Below are 21,523 nucleotides of genomic sequence, written 5' to 3'. Positions count from 1 at the left end.
GGCGCGCTGCCGGCGGCGGCTACGTGCCGAGGCTCAGGTCCACAATGAGCCCCGCCGCCGCGCGGGGGGGGGCGGGGAGGCGGCGGGCCCAGCCGGGAACCTGCCGGCGGGGAGGCGGCGGGTGAGGCGCGGCCTGCCCCGCCTGCCGCTGCGGCCAGCTCGGCGGCGGCCCGCCTCCGCCCGCCGGGGACGCAACTCACCGCGGCGGCGAGGTACGGTGCCTCGTTCTGCGTCCTTACGCTTCCTTCCCCCCCCCCCCCCCTCTTTTTGGGTTGTTTTGGGGTTCCACCACCACCCCGCGGAGCTGCAGCTCGGTGTCGGGGGGCTGTGGAGAGCCGAGGCGGGGGAGCCCCGCCGTGCCCGCGGAAGCAGGGCCGCTCCGGGGGGGTGCTTTTCCCGCAAGGGGACGTTTCTGTCGTCCAGCGGGTTTTCACCCCGCGCCTCTTCTCCCCGGAGCGCTGCGGGAAGCGCTCGGTGCCCACCCCGCTCGCTCCACGTAACGGGCCGGGGCGATGGGGGCCCGCGGGGCAGGGACGGCGGCGTTCGTTGGTTAATTACAGGGTAGTAAATTGCAGAGCACGTGAGGGGCGCGGCGGGGCCGCCCCCGCCCCGGGGGCCGTATTGGCTGCGGGCGGCCTCGGCGGCGGGGGCGATAAGAGGGGCAGGAGGCGGATACGGCAACAAAGGGCAGCGGGGACGGGAGGGAGAGAAGGAAGGAAGGAAGGAAGGAAGGAGGAGAGCCGGCAGCGGCCGGTACTTGTGTGCGGCGGGGGGGAGCTCACCTGCCTGCCCAGCTCTGCTCCTGTCCCGCAGCCCCGGCGGCGAGGAGCGCTCGGCAGCCGCGCCAGGGCCGTGCCGTGCCGGCGGGATCGCAAATGAAGTGCGAGAACTGCACCAAAAAGGTGAGTGGGGCGGGGGGTAGGGGGGCAGCCGGCGGAGGTCGTTCCCGTCCCCCCTGTCCCGGTTTGCCCTGGGAGGCGGAGCGGCGCTCGGCAGCCGGCTCCAAGGTCACCGGCGGCGGCTCGCCGGGGGGCACTGGGCGGCCGTATCGTCGGGACCGTATTGCCCCGGTCGCGACCTACACACAGGGCTTCTGCTGCGCGCGGTGTAATCTTCCCTTTGGGATTAAAAAAAAAAAAAAAAAAAAAACCAAAACAAAACCAAACCACCAAAACCACCTCAGAACTGTGAAATTGACGAACCAAGTGAATTTCTGAGGAATTATTTTCACCGTACCAAATGCACTCTGAAAACAAGGCATTGCCTGTAAAGATGTAGGTTTAACGCTGCCAAAGACTGTAAAAGAGCCACGTTAGCTTTGAATGATACAAATAGTGCTGCAAAGATGTTTTTATTGAACATTGAACGTGTTTTGTGTAATACATGTATTTTATGTTTTGTTTCAGGAATGCAGTAAAAAACAGAAAAATGATGATACGCAAAGTACATCTGTTGATGCATTGAGTTCGAATGATGGTTTTGAAGAGGTAACATTCCTGCTAAAAGTTGTAATATACTCTATTTGTCGTCTTTTTTTTGTTGTTGTGAACCCCAGAGGAGGTTTTAAATTGAGAATTTTTAAGTACTAAATATAATACTAATCAACAAAGTTGTAAGCAGTTCTGAGCACTTCTAGGCATCTCATAACCTGAGAATCAAGATTCTTTTAAAAAGATGAAATAAAAAAAACCTTGCTATGCAAACACAAAACAGAAATTGAAGTTCTAAAAAAAAAAAATTTTTTTTTTTTAGTGTCAAGAATCTTACATCAGATATTCAAAAGAGAGACAGGGCTTGTGAGGAGAAAAGAGGGAGGTTAACAGTACAAGTGCACAAAATGTCTTCTTATTTTTTATATTAGGCAAACTTACAGATCACCTACTGTTCTTCAACAGATAAGTGTGTATCCCTGGGAATGGGTTCTTAACTGATTTTTGTTTAGTTCTTTTGCAAGTAGTCTGGTTATATTGCACTTCTATCCAAGTATTCCTTCTTCCCACAGATGAGCTGCCAATGGTATTGTAGCCAGAAGCATGAAACTTTTGATCTTACAGTATACATTCAGTGTAATTGTGGCACTACATTTTGTTTGGTTTACCTCCTGGTAAAAAGCCAAAGCCATCTGCTGTTACAGAGGCATTTGGCTATTAAAGAGGTTTAATAGTGGAAGTAAAACTTTTCTCAGTTGCTTGGTAAATTGATGGGAACTGTCAGCTCTGAAATGCAATGCAAATCAAGTTACTCCAACATGGATTGGAGGGCTAAATGAAGACCTATGTTTTTGCAGTTTCAGAGCCATGAAGAAGGATGGAACAAATTGTTTTGATTACTTCTAAATAATCTTGGATGCTATGCAAGTGTCATGGATTGTCTTGTTTTAAACAAAACACTGACAGCATGTTTGCTCTTCAGCTGGGTTAATTGCAGAGTTCTTGAAAATTGGTCAGTTGTTACTAAATACTTGTGTGTTTTTGTTTTTTTTTTTTTTTTTTTCCTCCCCCAGAAAAATGAGTTTCATACATTGGCTAATGCTAAAATACTCCTTAGCGACTGCCTAGCTTGTGACAATTGTATGACATCAGAAGAAGGAGCCAGAGTTTTCCAACAGAATCAGAAGGAGCTCTTTCGTATTCTTAACCTTAATAAGGTAAAGTGACAATAACACACTGTTTTCTGTGAGGACGAGGAAATTACAGAATGACTAAGCAGCTCAGTTTCCCAAGGCAGATACTGTGAAGATTTGTTGGGATATACTTTGTCCAAAGAGGAAGTGAAAACTTCAGGCAAGATGAACATTAAAGTACTTAAAATAATTTCACACTAGAGATGCAAGATCATGGCACGTAACCTAAATCCTAGAGGAAAGTTGCTGCACCTGCAGAAGTAGTTATGTTTTCCAGAAATTCTATCTCATTACTGTAATAACAAATTACTCTGTGGTTTAGTGTTTATAAATACTCACACCTTTGTTACTAGGACTGTTCTGGGTGTTTCTTGTGGCAATGTATCCACATAATACAAAGTTATCTAGGCAAGTTTTTGAAAGTAGAATAGTTTTTATTATATAGCTGACTACACTTGGAACAGAATTTGTCCTAATTCTTAGCCAGCAGTGTTCTATTGCTCATTTATTTTCTGCTGAGATCTGGATTGCCTGGAAGCTAGTTGCTATGTATGGTGCCTGGATCATTAGATCTTGATACTGATTTAATTATTTTAGTTCTGCTCTTCTGTGTTCTTACTTGGTATGCCAAAGCTACTAGAACTGATGCTTTTTTCTTAATCTGTACATAACTGTCAGAAACAAAAGGATTCATTACATAGTGATTCAGTTTTTGTAGAACTGCTTTACCTTTCCATACAGTATGAGGTTGTCATACATAAAGAGAAGAAAATGAGAAATTAAAAAAAAAACATTAAAAAAAAAAGTCTTTTGGATCACATGGGTCCTAATAAGAGAGAGCCTGACCTACAATGGGGAGGTAGGTGGGTGCCTTGATCAGAATGTCGGGGTCCAAAAGAGGACTGTGAGCAAGGCAGATGCTTTCCAGGTGGCCACAAGCTCTACTTGAAGGGTCATTATACAACATTTAGGGTGTGTAAGTACAAACTATGGTCCCTAACATTTTTAGGGTGAGACTTGTCTGTGGCATAGTCCTGGCTTTTCTTCCAAGGGTTCCACTGGTGTGGAAACCGTCCCAACTAAAACACAAGATTCATCTTCAAGTAAATGTGACAGTCATCAGAGCTTTACAGTTGCACACCATCTTAGCTATTTCCAAAGAGTTCTTCAGTGCCCACAACCACTGTTTTTTTTGAGGGTCCTATCCTACCAGCTTCCCTCGACAGCTTTAGTGACAGAGACACTGGAGTCTTAACAAAGGATCAGATCTGTAATTTGTTGGATTGGATTTGTAACTTCAGATGCCCATGCTTCTGTAAACATTAGTTTCTATTTATTAATGTTTAAACATACAGCTTTTATATTTACTTGAATTTTTTGTATTGTTAGAACATCATAGGTGCTGAAGGTCTCTTAACTTTCCTTATGCCATTAGGAGACCAACTACAGAATTGTCTTAGGAGGGATGGATTTCCCCAAGTTATATAAAGAAACATCTACAGATGACTAGAGACCAACAATGACAGGATCAGAGGAACATCCTGTCCTGCCCTCAGGAAACTCGCTAGTTGTTTGATAGGGGTTTTAATGATATGGCCCACTGAAGCATGGGACGCTGAGGAATAACTGCAGGAGTGGAAAAGGGAGGGAAAGTAGGGAGCCTTACCCTGTTGTAATTACATACCTTGTTTCCTTTGTTTTTGTTTTGTTTACCAGAAATGCGATACCTCAAAACACAAAGTGTTGGCAGTGTCTATATGCCCTCAGTCATTGCCTTATTTTGCTGCTAAGTTCAATCTCTCTGTGAATGATGCAGCCAAGAGACTCTGTGGTTTCCTCAAAAGTCTCGGTAAGTTTGGGTTTTTTATGGTGGTGGAGCAGAAAGGGGAGATTATTTTAGGGCTTTGCTTCCGCAGCAGAATTCTTTGTTATGCAGTCATAAAGCACATCATTGTGCAGCCATTGCACAATCTAGTTTAGAGTTTGAAATATGCGCTCTGTGATATTGGTGGCAGTGAACCAGTATGACGTATACCAGTTTCAGAAATGGATTGGAGGCATTACCCTGTTGATAGTAAATGTCACAGAATAGAAGGACATTGTAGAGCTGTCTTCAAAACCTTCACTACCCAGAAATCGAGGAGGGTTTGGTCATGAGCTTCAACAAGATTTCCCCTTGTTTTGTAACTTGAGGGAGGAGGAGATTCTTATCCTAAATGCCTTCCAGTCCTTTTGACACATATCTCTAGAAGATTTAGTTCTGTTTTTTTTTCTGTAACTTGAAATTGCATGCAAGAACTGTTGTATCTGCCTATTTTATGTTCAAGCTATATTTCCTTTGTTCTTTATATGATATGTATACAAAGTTTTTTAAAAAAAAACGCATTTTGCCTATACATTTGGAGAGGATGGAAAAGGACAGTAATAAACCTATAAACTGTCTCCTCCCTTATACATTTTTTTCATTTTTCATAGTTTTTATGCATCTCAGTACCCAGTATATTTTCTTCATCTAAAAGGAGTGCCAAGTTCTAGTCGGCCCTAGTTTTCTTAGAATGCGTTAATTATCTATGCCTCACTTGCTGCAGGGACGTGCTCAATATTACGTAGGCGTACAGGGAGTATGTTGCTAAATAGGCAGACAGAAGGTCTCTGCTGTGTTGGTGATATGCTTGTGTACCTTTGCAGACAACTCCAGCAATGGAAGATATGCCTCTTAGCTGGATATATTTTCTGTGGATAATGATATGCAACTTCAGCGTGTCCTGTAAAGTAATGCTCCTTTTCAGGAGTTGCTCCATATAGCCCTGGAGTCGTGAGATCCCATTCAATTAAACAAAAAGCAAATGAATGACAAGCTTCTCATAAGGAAACAGACACTATTTGAAGTGTTGCTAGTCAGCATCAGCACGTTGGTGGCCCTTTTAAAGTCAGGACATAGAAGATGGCTTTCCAATATATGGCTTAGTATGGCTGTGCTGTTTGTGAAAATTGTGAAAATTTGTAGAGGGGAAAGAAATGCCTGCTGATCCTCCAAGACTTTCTGTAGACCTGGAACTTGGAAAGAAGCCAGCGAGATGGAAAACATTCTAGTAATTCACTTTTCCTTACTGCTTTCTCTTTATAGGGGTGCATTATGTATTTGACACCACTATAGCTGCTGATTTCAGTATCCTGGAGAGCCAGAGGGAATTTGTGCAGCGGTATCAACGGAGGAACCAGGAGGAGCATGCCTTACCAATGTTTGCCTCTGCTTGCCCTGGTGAGAACTCATTTCTCCAAGCTCCTGCACTTCAGCCTAGTTTCGTTGGAACTATGGAAAGGATGGTTTCATGTGGGAGCCTTGCATAACTTACGGCATTTTGGCTTTGCTTTTGAGAGATACCAAATATCACACATGGTACTTGCTACCAGTAGCGTTGATTGTCCTTAGTGCATTTCAGTGCTTTGCTAGATGGGCCTGTTTTTCATGTGCTGTAGGGAGAGCAGAGTTTATTTCCAAGAAGCATCATCAGCTTTCCCATATGTGAAGTGCTACAACCATAAATGTGAACCATGCAGACAAAGAATGGGTGTGATCATGCAGGATAAGGCATGTGCTAATTCAGCATAGGGCTTTCCACAGTCAGATAGAAAGGTTGCAGTAAATTCCCTATCTGCATCTTACAGTTGTCTTCTGTTGGAGATCTGTAGAAGGTGAGGAGTATAAATTTTGTTGTTGCTCAACAACAAACAAAAATAACCTTGCTGTAGTCCACAGCTGCTGATAACACAAAGAAGCTGAACTACTGATTTCCTGTGCTAGTGTTTATATGCGGTATTTATTAGTCTGAGAAATTAATCAGAACTGGAATTGAGGAGCTGGTGGCTGCTGCTTGTGTGTCCAGACCACAAAGTTTAACATGGTGTTTCCTTGTTGAAAATAATCTTTAAGGAACTTTGCTCGCTGATATAATTAAACTACAACCTCTGTTATCTTAAGCAAAGTTTTGAACTTGCCACTTAAGCCTAGGGGAAAGTAGCAAGTGACATTACTCTTAATGGCTGTGAGATGGTTATGTCTAACGCTTACAAAATAATTCTCACTTGAAATGTCGCAGACTTGACTCACTAAATGTCTCACTTCTGAGGATTTTGCACTGGAGAACTTGCTCTTTTATGAACAGAACCTGCACTTATCGCAACTGGAAAGATGTAGAACATTTGCTCATTGTTTACTTTTCCCATTTGTTAGTACACTGTCATTTCAGTTTAAGTATGATAAATCACATTCCTAAAAAAGTATCAAAAAGGAGGTAGAAGTAACTTCTTTGCCTAACATCCCACGCAGCTTCACCTTAAAGCTCATGGTATTCCTTTCCAAATAGCTAATAAAAATATTAAAATATTTCTTTCTAGCTTTGAAATAACTTAAGTAGACTGCATTCTTTCAAGAAATGTTACAGTGACAAGAGTTGCATTTGGTGATCCCCAGAATATGCTGTTGTCATTGGTTTAAAGTTTAAATACTGCTATTTGAATTGTACTTTTGTTCTGCATATTCTGTAGTGGAAGTATTTGAGTTACGCTTTAGGAACTATGCATATGTATTAAAAGTCCTCTTTTTCTTTTTTTTTTCTCCTTTCCTGTTGCTGTTATCTTGGTGTTGCCCCTATCTTCATGAGCAGACATATTATGTGTTGCTTTTTTTTTTTTTTTTAAACCTGTGGAGTTGAAACAACCCCAAGTTACTTTGCTTTGTCTTCTTGTATGTAGGTTATTTAAAATTTGAAACCTGAGGATTTCTTTTAGAACTTCTGAAATAATTTTAATTTTCTTCATCTTGAATCAGAGCTCAGATTATTTGCTGCTGTCATTGGAAATATTTTTAAATAGTTAATGGAGCGCTTTTCTTGTCTTTGTCTGTTCTACAAAAGATTGTTTCTGTTTTCGGTGCTAGTTATGGTGTTGGCTATCTGCTGTGGTATAGATGTTAGCAGCAGCACGGGTGCTTTCCACTTCCAGAAAACTGAACTGAAATATCACTCTGAACCCATTCTGAAAGCATGTGGTATTTCATTCCCATTCACAGCAATTACAGAAAAAAAAAAATCATGATCAGTTGTTTTTAAAGTAAGGTTGTTTGCTGTGTTTCCTGACTTTAATTGTCTGGGTGCATTTTCTGTTCCTCATTCTCCTTCCTCTCTCTACCCCTAGATTACATAAATTTGTCCCAGAAATGTTTACTGGGTATGTTTTTTATATAGCTCCATAGATACAAGGTCAATGTGAACTCAAGTATAACTGCTTCACTTTTACTTATCTTTGAGTGAACTTTCCACAGAAATACCACCCTCTGCAGTAGTCTGTGGTGTAAAATCTGCCATGAGTGAAGGAGTAGAGCCCCTATAGGCCCAGAACCTGATAAAAGGGCATTTTATTGTCTGTGTCTTGATTCTTCTTGCCTCTTCCTGCTGCTCTCTTAAAAGAAAGTGAGCTAATTTGGGGGGGTTTGTTTCCTGTCGAAAGTACAACAGTGTAACTGCTGATTGTATATGTAATACTTCAGAAGTAATAAGTTCTCTTCCTTAATTTACCAAACTGGTAAGGAACATGAAGCACTTGCTCTGGGAAACAGCCAGCATTTTTAATGCATTGCCGGCCTCTGTGAACTCCTGGAACAGGTCAACAGGGCAGGCTTACACCATTAGTAGGAAGAGCATAACTATTGAGGATTCAAATACTTTTGTCCTGGTCAACTAAAGTAATTTACAGGAGTGGGGTTTCACAGTAGTGGAAGTTTTCTTAGTTTTTCTGCACTTTGTACAGATGCATAGCTATTTATAGCATGCATCTTTGATCTACTCGCAATAAACCACTAAAAATAACATGTTCTGAAGTACATCTGTAAGAATTTATAGAGTGATTTGTAGGGGTTTCTTGTTGTTCTTTGATGCCAACGCAAGCCAACAAACGGCTGAGAATCTGAATGAATTTATGAAGGCTGTAGGTCTGTATGGGTACAGATGTACATTGATATAAGAGCTGGGTATCTTAGGCTTCCTGTAACTGCTGTGCTGGAAATCAGCCCTGTCGATGAGTGGGCAGAAACAGCTAGTGCGTATGTGAAGGGCAGATAAATGCCTCGCGTTGCTCATTCACCAAGGCTGCTTATATAATTAAACAGTGACTAATGGGTGGGGTGGCTGACACCCCAGAGGGCTGTGCTGCCATCCAGCGTGACCTGGACAGGCTGGAGAGCTGGGCAGAGAAGAACCTAATGAGGTTCAACAAAACCAAGTGCAAGGGTCCTGCACCTGGGGAGGAAGAATGCTAGGCACCTGTACAGGTTAGGGGCTTACCTGCTGGGAGATAGCTTGGAGGAGAAGGATCTGGGGGTTGTGGTAGACAGTAAATTATCCATGGCCCAGCAATGTGCCCTTGTCGCCAAAAAGGCCAATGGAATCCTGGGCTGCATAGGGAAGAGTGTGGCCAGTAGGTCGAGGGAGGTCATTCTCCCCCTCTACTCGGCACTGGTGAGGCCACAACTGGAATACTGTGTCCAGTTTTGGGCTCCCCAGTTCAAGAGGGACAGGGAACTGCTGGAGCGAGTCCAGCGAAGGGCAACTAAGATGATTAAGGGCTTGGAGCACCTCCCTTATGAGGAAAGGCTGAGAGAGCTGGGACTCTTTAGCCTGGAGAAGAGAAGGCTGAGGGGAGACCTGATTATGGCATACAAGTATCTAAAGGGTGGGTTGAAGAAGGATGGAGCCAGGCTCTTTTCATTGGTTCCAAGTGACAGGACGAGGGGCAATGGGCACAAGTTAGAACACAGGAAGTTCCGTTCAAATACACGGAAACAGTTCTTTACGGTTCGGGTGACAGAGCACTGGAACAGGCTGCCCAGGGAGGTTGTGGAGTCCCCTTCCCTGGAGATTTTCAAGACCCGCCTGGATGCAGTCCTGAGAAATGTGCTCTAGGCAATCCTGCTTTAGCAGGAGAGTTGGACTAGATGATCTCTAGAGGTCCCTTCCAACTCTGATAATTCTGTGATTCTGTGATTCTGTGATATGGTCATTGTGGTGCTGGAACTCCTAGACACTTGTTCCGTCTACTGCAAAGAAAGAAACAATTAAAGCAATTGCTTTGGGCAATACCTGCCAGAAGTCTCTTGGGGTTTAGTGAAGTTTCCTTACAGTTCATGATTACAGTACCTAAACCATTCCAATTCTGGAAACTATCCTCATAGCAGGAGTGCTGTGGTGTATAATGGTAATCACAATTTCAGTATAAGGGAAGGACCTTCCAGAAATGCTGCTGAAGTACAAGGCAGAATGATTTTAAAAACTGCCCTTACTTTGTTTGAAATTATTTTTGTTCTATTTTGACAGCACTTGAGACTAAAGCCATTTAAGAAATAGGATATACATATCATGCAGAATATGTTAATACGGCCTTTGTACCAAGCACCGATAAATTAAGTCCTTGGTTGCAGGTAATGCCTTGGACTTAAAGTCCCAGTTGAAGGTGGACATTAAACAAACTTCCTATTAAGCATCTAGCAATTCAGCACAGTCCTGACGTGTAAATCTGTAGTCCCTAGCTTGTTCTACAACAGAAATGAATGCTTGTTGAAGATTATGTGTGCCTTTGAGATTTTCCATGGAGACCAGAATCTGTTAATCTTGAAGTCTGTACTTTAACATGAATAGGGAATATTTAAACAGCTGGAGGATCCTCATGTTTCCCTAATACTTTCTCATTTTCATCAGTAAAATGTTATTACACTGGGAATACCGCTTCTCTGCCATAGAGAGTCAAACCATCTGAACACTGCTTGGATTCCAGTTTTGTGCCATTGTTGGCTTTTGCGGCAATGTTCTGACTTAAACATTACCACCTGTTCATATGTAAGTGTTAATTTCAAGCTTAAGAATTAACCTACAAGTTTTACCTTTCCTGGGCAGCATGTACTCCACAGCATTTTTTCTCTTTTATGTAAACATTAAACTTTGAAGATAAAAGACTTCAGTGTGATATTTTTCACTATTTCTTAGCACCAAAAGCAGCACGCTTCCCTAGAAGGCTGAGCCTAATACTTCTGCACATTTTTGGTACCTGGTTCTCATTTTGTGTAGGTGAACCAAAAAGTTCTGAATCCTTGCTGTGAAAGGTTCTGGGCTGTTGTTTTCAGTAAGAGTTACAGTGCTAAGAAAGAATTGCACACCCTAAATATCTTAATTTGCTCATTTGCCAGTTCCTGTTCTGGAAGGTGGGGAATAATAGAACAGCTCTGGATATTGGGGGTGGTGTGAACATACATAGCTTGTCATAGCTGAAATGCTGAAGGAGTCTGGTGAAAGGGAAGGGGGGTACTCTCGAGTGACTAAGACAGAATGTTGAATACAGAGAGATTTCAGTGGATTACTGTGTGTGGGTGTTTCTAAAGAAGGTGCGGCTACTCTAACAATAGTAAAAGGCGGCATTTTTTTCTAGGCTTAATCCACGTGCATCTTGTGATAATGCTTTCATGTGACTCTCCTGTTCTACAGGAGGCAAGCTGGGTGCATGGATAGTAAGTCTCAGGAAACAGAAGGTTACAGTTAAGCAGCTGAACAGAGTACATTTGTTGTAGTGTCTGGTGATCCAAGGGCTGGGGTCTAGAAAGTCAACTTACTCTTTGTTAGCTGGGGTCCTGTTCTTTCTCCTTTGTTAAAGCTATGCGTTGGAAAGGGTGTGATAGGTCATGAAGTTCACGGTGGCTTCTAAGTCTAGAATTAATGACACAATTATTGATAGCCAACTGTAAAGCATTACTAACAGAGCCTTGAGGTTTCTTACAGTTCCCAAGGTGGGGCTTCCAGCCTACACAGAAACAGCCTACCTACTGTGAAGGTGTCTTAATTTTTAAAAGCTGTTCTGTAACTGCTGCCGCTTTGCCATCCTTATGTGCCACTTCACTATCTAACTGTGATTTCCTGTCATTCTAGGTTGGATCCGGTATGCTGAAAGGGTACTTACTAATCTTGTCACCTCTCACATTTGCACTGCAAAGTCTCCACAGCAGATCATGGGCTCCCTGGTGAAGGGCTACTTTGCCAGGCAGCAGGTAAGTAATTCTGATTTATTTTTACCATTATATTCTTCTAAAAGGATGGTCTAGTAGGTTTTAATACTGAAATATAGATCTTGGTGTATTATAAAGCGATAAAACATCTTCCTGAATTGTCCTTTACTTGAACATTAAATGGTGATGTGCTGCTATACAAGTGCCCGTGATAAGAAGGTGGTACAAAGAACCTCATTTCACGTGGTGCAGTATGAGCTGGCAGCAATCCTTTTGCTCCCAGTGTAAAGTGGATTTAGTTTTTTACGGATAAAATTAAATCCAGGGTAGCTAAAGAGGGTCTTGTGAAATGCTGCCTGTGTAGTTCTACTGCGCAGCCAAAACAGGAGTGGAGGAGAATAAAGTAGAAATTTCCCTGTTCTCTGGGATCAATAAAAGTATTGTATCTTAGAAACTAACCTTTTTATCTTCTCAATTTTGTATGTTGAAAAAGTCACCGTTCTTATGTATCATACTTAAATTTAACTGCATCCACATTATATAGAGAAGTATTGCTATTTCCACGTAGCTAGAGAAAGATTGATGGACTTGCTGTGGATGAAGGTAAACGAGTGAAAGCTAAAAAATGGAATTCTGAAGTCCTGACTTGCATTCATTTTCTAAGGCAATGAAAAGCTGCAGAAAATGGGACCAGTCTTTTTTCAGTGGTGCCCAGTGACAGGACAAGAGGTAACAGGCACAAACTTCCCTCTAAACATGAGGAAGAACTTCTTCCCTGTGGGGGTGGCAGAGCACTGGCATAGGCTGCCCAGAGAGGTGGGAGAGTCTCTGACTCTGGAGAGATTCAAAACTTGCCTGGATGCCACCCTGTGCAACCTGCTGGAGGTGACCCTGCCCTGGCAGGGGGTTGGACTGGGTGAGCTTCAGAGGTCCCTTCCAGCCCTGACTGTTCTGTGAAAATGTGGTCTGAAGGAGTAAGTTAAAGTTTCAGCCAGAAGGCTGGCTTTAGATGTTTGTTGCTGATGCTTTGTGACTTCTGGCGCATCACTTCATTTGTGTGCAGCAGTCTTTACATTTAATTGCTAGGGATTGATTACTGGTATTACTTGCGTAGGGTTTATGGTGCTATTTTCATCATTGTCATCCTTCAAGCTGTCTTTCACTCTTCATGAAGTTCTCTCTTGTGTTCCACAGAACTTGTCTCCTGATAAAATTTTCCATGTAATTGTGGCGCCTTGTTATGACAAAAAACTGGAAGCCTTGCGGGAAGATTTCTACACTGCCTTATATAATTCGCAAGAAGTTGATTGTGTTCTGACATCAGGTTAAATCTTCTTTAAACTTACTATTCATAAAGATATCTTCAAGGTCCTTTCTAACCTAAACCATTCTATGATATAAGTGAATCACAGTTGCCAGACTTTTTTTTTTTTCAAGTCTGCTTTATTTGTAAGGTCGGCTTTTTTTTCTGCTTTAAAAATAAGTACAGGTTTTTGTGTTACTGGTAGTGTAGGTTTTGTATAGGGAAGGCAAAGTGAAAAATATTTTCCTTCCTAGTTGGTATTCATCTGAAAACAAGATTCAGGTATTGTTTTTTGTCAGCCTATTGAGAAATGTAAGAGTATGCAAATCCATATTAAAAGTCACTGTTTTGTTTGTCTGTGGTCATGATTTAATCTCCCCTGGGATTATTCATAACATTCGAAATGCATGCCACCAGTGGCTTTTTTGGTGTGGCTCTTATCTTTAGGCTTAATGTCCAAACTACATATCCTCCTTTTTCCTGTGCAGTGTAAAAACGTCTTCCAAACTTCACGTAACAGAAAGGCTAAGGATAATACTATGCAGAGTTTGGAGCAAGCTGACGGCCCTTTTCTTCAGGGCTGGAAGCGTCAGGGTTCTCAGTTGCTGGAGGGAATTGAATCTAGTAAGAATTGGAGAATGTGACTGTAAGCACATATAGGTGTTGGGATATTGATCTCTTAAACAGAGGCACGGCATGTGCATTTTGCTTTGTGTTGAAAGTAAAATGTCATATGTTTTCCTACAGGTGAAATTGTCCAAATAATGGAGCAGAAAAATGTGTCTATGAAAGATGTGACTGAAGTAGCTGTAGATAGTTTGTAAGTAGTTTTGTTGTGGATTGCTTCCTTATTTTGATGACAGATGACAACACCTTTGAGCGTATTCAACATAAATGTAAAACTTCTCAAAAGAATGTGTTTCCTTTTTAAAGAAAAAAGCTTGCATCAAAGCCTGAGTATACTAAAGCCTCATCCTTTATATAGTGGCCAAAAAACCCAAAAGTATTCTCTTAGATGTTCATTGTTATATATAAAAGTATAAAACTGTGTATACTGCCTAAATACAGAACAGGTAATTTGAGGTAATGACCTCTATCTAGTGACTCCTTTAAAATTCATGATTTTTGAAGATTTATGTAGCTCCTTATTTATATTTTAATGTGGTAATATTAGATTTTACTATATCAAGATCACAACTTGCTGGTAAGCGTGACTGTCTTGGGGTGTTCACCCCGTTCAGAGCTCTCCCATGCTTGAGCTGAAGAGTCTCATCTGCCCCCCTCCAACTGTCTGCCCTCACACAAAGATGCTGGGATGCAGTCATGGGGTTGACCATCTGTTCTGTGCTTCCCTCATTCAGAGCAGCATCTTGACAGTAAATTTCCACTTCCCCTAATATGTTCATGTAGAACTGATAGAAGTAGCACCCTTTCAGGAAAAGGTAATTTTTTTTTTTTTTTTTTCCTATACTGAAGACAGCAGTTAGTTTTTCAAGATTAGATAAAATTGAAACGTGCTTTAGATGAAAATTGGCACAAAGCATGGAGGAGATTTTGTTTACTCACTGTATGACTGGCTCAGAAAGCAGCATGCATGTTGTTTTAATTCTCAGGCTTAGTTACAAAGGCTGGCCTCGCTGATCTTTGTTGAAGTGTGACAGATGTTACTTGGTATCTTTCCAAAGTGGTGGTAGTGGAGCAATAAACATGCTTTGCACAAAATGGAAAGCTCTGGAAATTTCTAAATATCCTTTTCACTTTGGCTTGGTATCCTGCTTGGTACCTTGCCTAGACTGGAGAAATGTAAGTGGTACAGTGGTAACAGTTTCAGAGCTGGTTTTGTAGTGTAGTTCCTGTGGTTACTTCTACTAATGATTGCTTTACAGAATGAGAATTACATAAACCAAGTTTTTAAAGACATCATCATGTAGAGATGGTAATTTATTTTTAAATCAGCCTGTCCAATGAAAGAACAAGCTCTTATTCAAAGTATCTGTTTTATTGGATCAATTTATGTTGGAAAAAAGTGTTAATTTTCCAAAGGACTAATCTGATAATACTGCTTCAAGCTTTGAGACCCAATGATGTAGCTTGTGCTCTTCTGGGGTCTTAAAAGTAGATTTGGCAGAGAAATTTATGTAACTTGAACTTCTCTTAAAACAAGTTCCAGCACAGAAGCGATTTGTGGTAGTCCTCAGTATTAAAAAAGTCGTATGAACAAAATAACTTGAGTTGAGAACTCGAACACACTTTAGTAGCTAGAGAATGCTAACAAATAGCAATTGGTTAAAATTAGGAGACACATCATGAAGCAAGATTGCCCAAACTTATATTAAAAAAAAAAAAAAAGTTGCAGTACTAATTAAGTAAATGCAAAGGCATGGCATAGAGGGGATAGAGATAGTACATTTGTAAACTTCAGCTGTTTAGTGATTAAAGTATTTCTTTGTCATTATTACAGTTACAATTATCAGCTTTTTTTTCTTCAGTAAGGTGTTTACTGTGGTAATTTTCACTTTGGGTTTGTGGTTGAATGCTGTGCCCAGACTGCTGCTCAGGCAAGAGCTAGCAGTAGAGGCCAGGAAAGGTCATGTCTGGAGGTTTTGGGAAGAAGGTAATTAGACTGCATCTAGAGAAGCTTTTACAATTAAGAGCAAAGGACATAATCTGTCCATTTGCTAAGATGAAGATTAATATCTCTTCCTGAAACCAGTATTACCACACACCCCTAGTGATTTCTGCTTTGCCAGAAATGAATATGAGCCTGTAGAGCTGCAGTCTCTGGCGATCACCGGCACGCATCCCAGTAGTTTATACTACAGCCCCTTGTGCTCACCCGTGTTCTGTTTTTAACTGAGGCACAGGGGAACCTCCAGGTGAATGCTGAGCCCATTGGGTATGAGCTCACTAATTTTCTTTCCTGAACTCTATAGTGTAGCACTTGCCTTCAAGGTACAGTGTTCTAGCCTGTACTGATGTGGTGTTATTACAGTGGCATGGTGTTACAGACTGTGACAAACAGTTCCTGGAGCAGAATTGTTCGTGAGCAGAGGCTTGTAAACTTCTGAAGCACTTTTACATTCTCACAGGCCAAAAATGATTGATTTATTTTTTCTGAAAAAGGTTTCCTGAGCAGTGAATGGCTGTCAACCAAGTCTTTAGGCTGTGCTGAATGTGCGTTCTTAGAAATTACTGTTGCTTGAGGTTTCTGAAAATGGAAAGCCCTTCATCCTTTTATATTTTTTAAATTTGATTTTATTTTACCATCTTACTGCATCTTACTAAACAGTTTAATTTTTTAAGTTGTAATAAATAAAAATGCTAATAAGTTCTCAATCACTGCTATAAAAGTTTGGGGGGGAGGAGAGACAGAGAACGGAAAAACCGTCCTACTTCATTGAAGTGATGGAATGAAATTTTGGAGTTGATTTTTCTTTCTATTGTTTTCTAAGGTTTGATGAAATAAAGGAGGGAGATGTAGTAAGGCATGATGGGAAGAGATCCGATGGTTACCTGGAGCACATTTTTAAACATGCTGCGAAGGAGCTTTTTGGCATGGATGTCAAAGAAATCACCTACAAAGCATTAAAGTAAGCTAGAGTTTTGTATGCTTGTTATGTAGGATGGGCTATTTGGTGCTACAGTGAACCCAATGCAGTTGTTGCTAAACCTGGCTCGTTCGCTGGTAGGCGTTTACATATTATAAACCTGTAAATTTGTTGCTGATGGCTTTAATTTTTATTAATAACTTACATGCCCTTAAAAATTAAGTATAATTCTGTTCTGAAAATTCAACCCCAACTTCTTATTAACTCGGTTTAGAAATTGGAAGAGTTCATCCTAATCTCACTGTTACCCTTGTTCTATTCTCTTCAAAGCGTCTGAATACAAACTGACATGGTTGGATCATCCCTGTGGTAGTGCAGGGGTTTAAAATGTTCTCTGTTATCTTTATAGGAACAAGGACTTTCAAGAAGTTACTCTTGAAAAGGATGGTGAGACGGTGCTGCGTTTTGCAGCAGCTTATGGCTTTAGAAATATCCAAAACATGGTTCTGAAGATGAAAAAAGGAAAGTTTTTGTACCATTTTGTAGAAGTCCTTGCCTGCCCAGGAGGTAAGAATAATTGTGGATCCACAGTTGTTCCGCACTCGTATCTTGAATCTCAAAGGAAGTTTGTCTTAGACAGGCACTTAATTTCATTCCCTCCTAATTCTCTTCTTAATCTAAAATGCTTACTATTTAGTGAATGGTCCAGAACACCAATTACATGTGTAGGGTTGGCTCCGAAATTGATTGGGTTTTCTAAAATTAACCACAATGTTATTTGTTCTCTTCTGACCTATAAATAAGTGACAGCATGGCTTTTACGATTATTTCAAACCTCAGAGGAAATACTCCGAAACAGTGATTGTCAAGGGCAAGAAAATACAAGGAACGTAATTAAGGTCATAAAACCATGGAGAAGGCAGAGAAAGACTGTTAATATGGAAACCTCATTTGCATTAAGATGATGTTGATATTGGAGTCACTTTTAGTAAATACAAATTCTAGCAGTGTGGGGTGGGTAGTTTTTGTAAAAAGACAACTTTTTTCTTTAGAGAAGTATGAAAAAAAAATTCCAAGTTAACGTAAGCTTTCTCTTCATATCAAATCTTCATCGCCCTTGTGGCTTTTTTCTTTTCTTTTTTTCCCCTCTAAGGGTGCCTAAATGGAAAAGGTCAGGCACAAACTGAAGATGGAAAACCAGATAAAGCACTGCTTAACCAGATGGAAGAAGTGTATGCTGCAATACCTGTTAGACTTCCGGAAACCAACATGCATGTACAAAAGATGTACCAGGACTGGCTGGAAGGTATGGACTCTAAGAAGGTCCAGGAAACTTTGCACACCAAATACAGTGCAGTAAGTCAAACAGCAAGCAATCTGGATATCAAATGGTAATAAATCAAACTTGCAAAAGATTTGCTTAGGTTAGTTACAGATTCAGCACTGGAAACATTCTATGCAATTGCAGACGCTATGCACTAGCCGAGCGTATGAATGAGATCCTTCCTAATTGTGGATTATTTGTGAAGAACCATTGCTTTTTAAAAACAGAAAGAGAAGTCTCTGAAAGCCCTGCTTCCTGCCATTGTCATTTAACTTGTACTGTGTGTAATCTCCTGTGTATGATGGATTTCTTTATTCACAAATGTGATTTTGCAAGGTACATAACACTTTCTGCCAGGTGCAGGGAGTGTAACTCCTGATGAAGCTACTCCCTACAAAGCTACAAAATGGGCTTCCCCAAGAAGGCGAGATTATTTTACTCCTGGGTACGCAATCCTTTTCATTGTGGGAAAACAGTCATGACGAATTTCAATGCTGTTGCAGTTGTTGTGAAGTAACTTGGTATTTATTGCCTGGTTAACAAAAAAAACCCCTTTATAGGCACAAGTGTGTATATGGAGAAGTGTAATGAATTTATGTATGCCTTCTAGCTAGATTTTAACAAAAACTATTCCATTCCAAACTAGAGTCACCATTCCTTACTGATGTAATATCTTGTAAGGAACATGAAGCTTCATATAAACTGATCTTGGGAAACTAATACTAAATGGTTATAATGCAATCCTTTGTTAAAAAGAGTTCAAAATGTGTTAGTTGGTACAAAAGGAGAACTTCTCTTTTCTTCTAAGTTTTCTTAGAAACTTGCAGCTAGGAAGAGTGGTGCTGCTTACTTTGTTTGGCTTTATGAGAGTGAGAAATGCATCTGCACTGGCAGGTGAGCACATGCATACTACAACTTTGCTAGATTTGCTGAGCCAGACTTAACGGCACTTTTATTCTCTCATATTTCGGTACACATAATAGCAGATTGTTTTTTAATTTATCTCCATGTTGACAGACATTTGTAAAAGATAACTTCATGGAGCACCTCTGAGCTTATGAGCCTAGCAAAGTTACTATACACTGGCATCATGAATTTTGGTGCATTTATTTTTTAAGTATGTGATAGAGGTTTCATTCAGCAGACATCTTGAAGTGGTATTTGCATGCAAGCTTTTCTGCAACTTCATGAGTTGTCAGAGAGTTAATCAGGAATGTGGTGGACAAAAAAAAAAAAACAAACAAACTACTACCAAACTTCTACAGATTTTCCTAGCAGCATCAAATTTGTTCACAGTTAATGGCTCTTTGAAGCTAGCAAAGTTTCAGCTTTCCTTTTCCAGTCTGAAGGTGTGGATGGGCTTTTATTAACCATTTCAGGCAGTGTTTGAATGAATCTTCTTGTAATTAATTAATATTACAACCGCTTGTATTAGTAAGATTGACTACTGCAAAAACCTGTGTATATTTGAAATCCACATTTAACTTGAACACAGTGGATGGGATAAAGGTATCGGTGAAGTTAATGCAAGTTCTTGCATTGGCTAAACAACAGAGGCTCAAAAGGAGAGAGACAGACTTAAGTATGTTACCCTGATGACAAGAGAGAGTTCTCTTAATGCAAAGCTGTTAATGGGATTGCAGCTTTCAATTGGACCTCCACCTAAATAACACAACATTTCACTTTGAGGGATGTTTTCTTTCAAGTGCAGATGAATTTGATTACTGTGCTACCAGAATGCACACAATGAGATTATACCCATAAATTAGCCTTTGTAAATTGTTCCTTGTTGTAATAAAAAAATTATACTTACATGGTGCAATATCAGAACATCTACAGAAATCTACCTCTGTACAGGAAAGGAGTCCAGAAATTGTGGGAAGACCTATGTATAGCCGAAACTTTAATAAATGTCTGCTATAGAAAGATGGTGGTGTTGCATGAAATTTCTGAACAGATTACTTTTAGAAGCAACATCCAGCTCCTTTGGCCTATTTTTTTTTCTTTATCTGTCATGATTTCCTCCAAAAACTTCAGCAGAATTATCTTGTAATAACGTGGTCTTGTTCTGTTTGTATAGGCATATTTCTGTGTATATATGGTTTATAGCTTGATGGCATGTTTAAATTATATTGCTTCAGTACTTTGTATAGTATGCTTATTTTTTTATGTGCATATACTAGATGAAATGGTACAAAAAAAAGTTGTTTGCTTTTCTGATGACATCTTTGCTAAACTACACAAGAGCTGCCTTGCTGTTCTGAAAGGATACCCTTGAACTGTTTGTACAACTTCAGAAATACCCATCTTCTGTAGGTGGCATTGCTGTACATTTCTCTTCTGCCATTATGCTTGCCTGTTGCGCTGAAGAGCCTCACTTCCCATGCTGGTGGGAGACCCTAGGAATGGGCCAGTAGGTGAAATAAATCTGTCTACAATATACTGGGCTGTGCTCCCGCTACAAGGGAAATGGGTGGCTCAGTGCAAAAAATAAACTTTTTCAGTTGAATCCACCATTTCTTCCATCTACTCAAGTGTTTTAACCTATTGAGATAGTAGCAATGTAAAAATCTAGTAGAGTATTTGTCTGCCCCAGTAATCCTCTTAAAAAATAAGGAAGGCATCTAACTGGGCAGCTTTTAGTGGCTAGGTGGAATGTATGTATTATAGCTAGTGACTTACAGTGACTGATACTTGTCTTTTTCTGTCAGCTTTTGTTTTTATAAGACTCTTTGGAGTAAAACCAATTTTAAGTTTTTAAAGCCCTTTTTTTTTAAAGTGCCAGTTTAAAGAAAAAAAGTTTTTTCCTTTAACTGTAATAAGTCTTTCTCCCTCCACCTTCTTTCACTGAAATTTTAACATATATCAGAAAACCTTGTTGCAACTTCGTATATAGTGAAATAGTTGCTTAAGATTTGATTCTGGCTTTTAAGTCTACAGTTGGGAAGCCTGCCGTTGTTGAGAATGTGTGCTTCTAGCCACACTTGCTGAAACTACAGCATTGTTTGGTTCCCTGATACGATTTTGGCAACTAAAAATTTTCATTGCTACTGCCTTTTCAGCAATGGGAAAAGTTCCCAGTGTGGTCACAGCCATAGTGCTTTACTTCTCAGTTGAATGTTGTGCTGAGACAATCTTGTCTCTAGATGATTTTTAGAAAAGACTAAATTGGAGGGATTGTGGGGAAGTAGCTGGAAATGTTACATTAATTTGGAAACCGTCTTGGGGTATTATTGACTTGACAAGTGCTTGATACCTCGGGTTGCGGTACTTTATTCTGAAACTGCTACAACAAGGGATACATATTGTGAAGTACTTTTGCTATGCCTTCTCCAGTAAGTTTGCCTCAGCCACTGCACCTCGTGTTTGTCCACTATAGTTAATGAACATGGACAGACGTGGGCTATACCATCACTTAGAATAACGGATATATCTGTATGCAGCAGTCTCAACTGGATTATATTTGGACAATGTTCAGTTACCTAAATTTTGGTGCTTTGTATTCAAATGGAGCATGACCATGAATTGTCCTAAATAAATCTTGATACTGAATTATGTGCTGATTGTGTCTCATTCCATATAAAAGCTTAACTCTAAGTATTTTGTTTTAACATATGTGCCTGTCTGGTGAATTTAGCATGAGTACTTACTTAATCGGTAACAGTAATACCGTATCAGC

At 40.5% G+C, this 21,523-nt stretch overlaps 1 protein-coding gene across 1 annotated transcript; it reads left to right on the top strand.

Moving 5' to 3' along the window:
• Window positions 1-333: 333 nt before the first annotated feature.
• On the top strand, window positions 334-21,393 carry NARF (nuclear prelamin A recognition factor). Its single transcript, XM_082492364.1, has 11 exons — window positions 334-902; window positions 1,407-1,487; window positions 2,504-2,647; window positions 4,340-4,472; window positions 5,751-5,885; window positions 11,593-11,711; window positions 12,864-12,993; window positions 13,720-13,792; window positions 16,425-16,562; window positions 16,930-17,087; window positions 17,674-21,393. Exons 1-11 carry the CDS (start codon window positions 876-878, stop codon window positions 17,913-17,915), a joined length of 1,380 nt encoding a protein of 459 aa, XP_082348490.1. The 5' UTR covers window positions 334-875; the 3' UTR covers window positions 17,916-21,393.
• Window positions 21,394-21,523: the final 130 nt, after the last annotated feature.

Source organism: Vanellus vanellus (assembly GCF_965231255.1).
Source record: "Vanellus vanellus genome assembly, chromosome: 17".
Classification (NCBI taxonomy): Eukaryota; Metazoa; Chordata; class Aves; order Charadriiformes; family Charadriidae; genus Vanellus; species Vanellus vanellus.
Note: the sequence above shows the minus strand (reverse complement) of the source record. Positions and strands in the feature narration are given on the sequence as shown.

Excerpts from the sequence above, each read along its gene's own strand:
- NARF (XM_082492364.1), top strand. The coding sequence starts at position 876 with ATGAAGTGCGAGAACTGCACCAAAAAG. Across the intron at positions 5,886-11,592 it reads GTTTGCCTCTGCTTGCCCTG|GTTGGATCCGGTATGCTGAA; the intron begins GTGAGAACTCAT and ends CTGTCATTCTAG. Across the intron at positions 13,793-16,424 it reads GAAGTAGCTGTAGATAGTTT|GTTTGATGAAATAAAGGAGG; the intron begins GTAAGTAGTTTT and ends TTGTTTTCTAAG.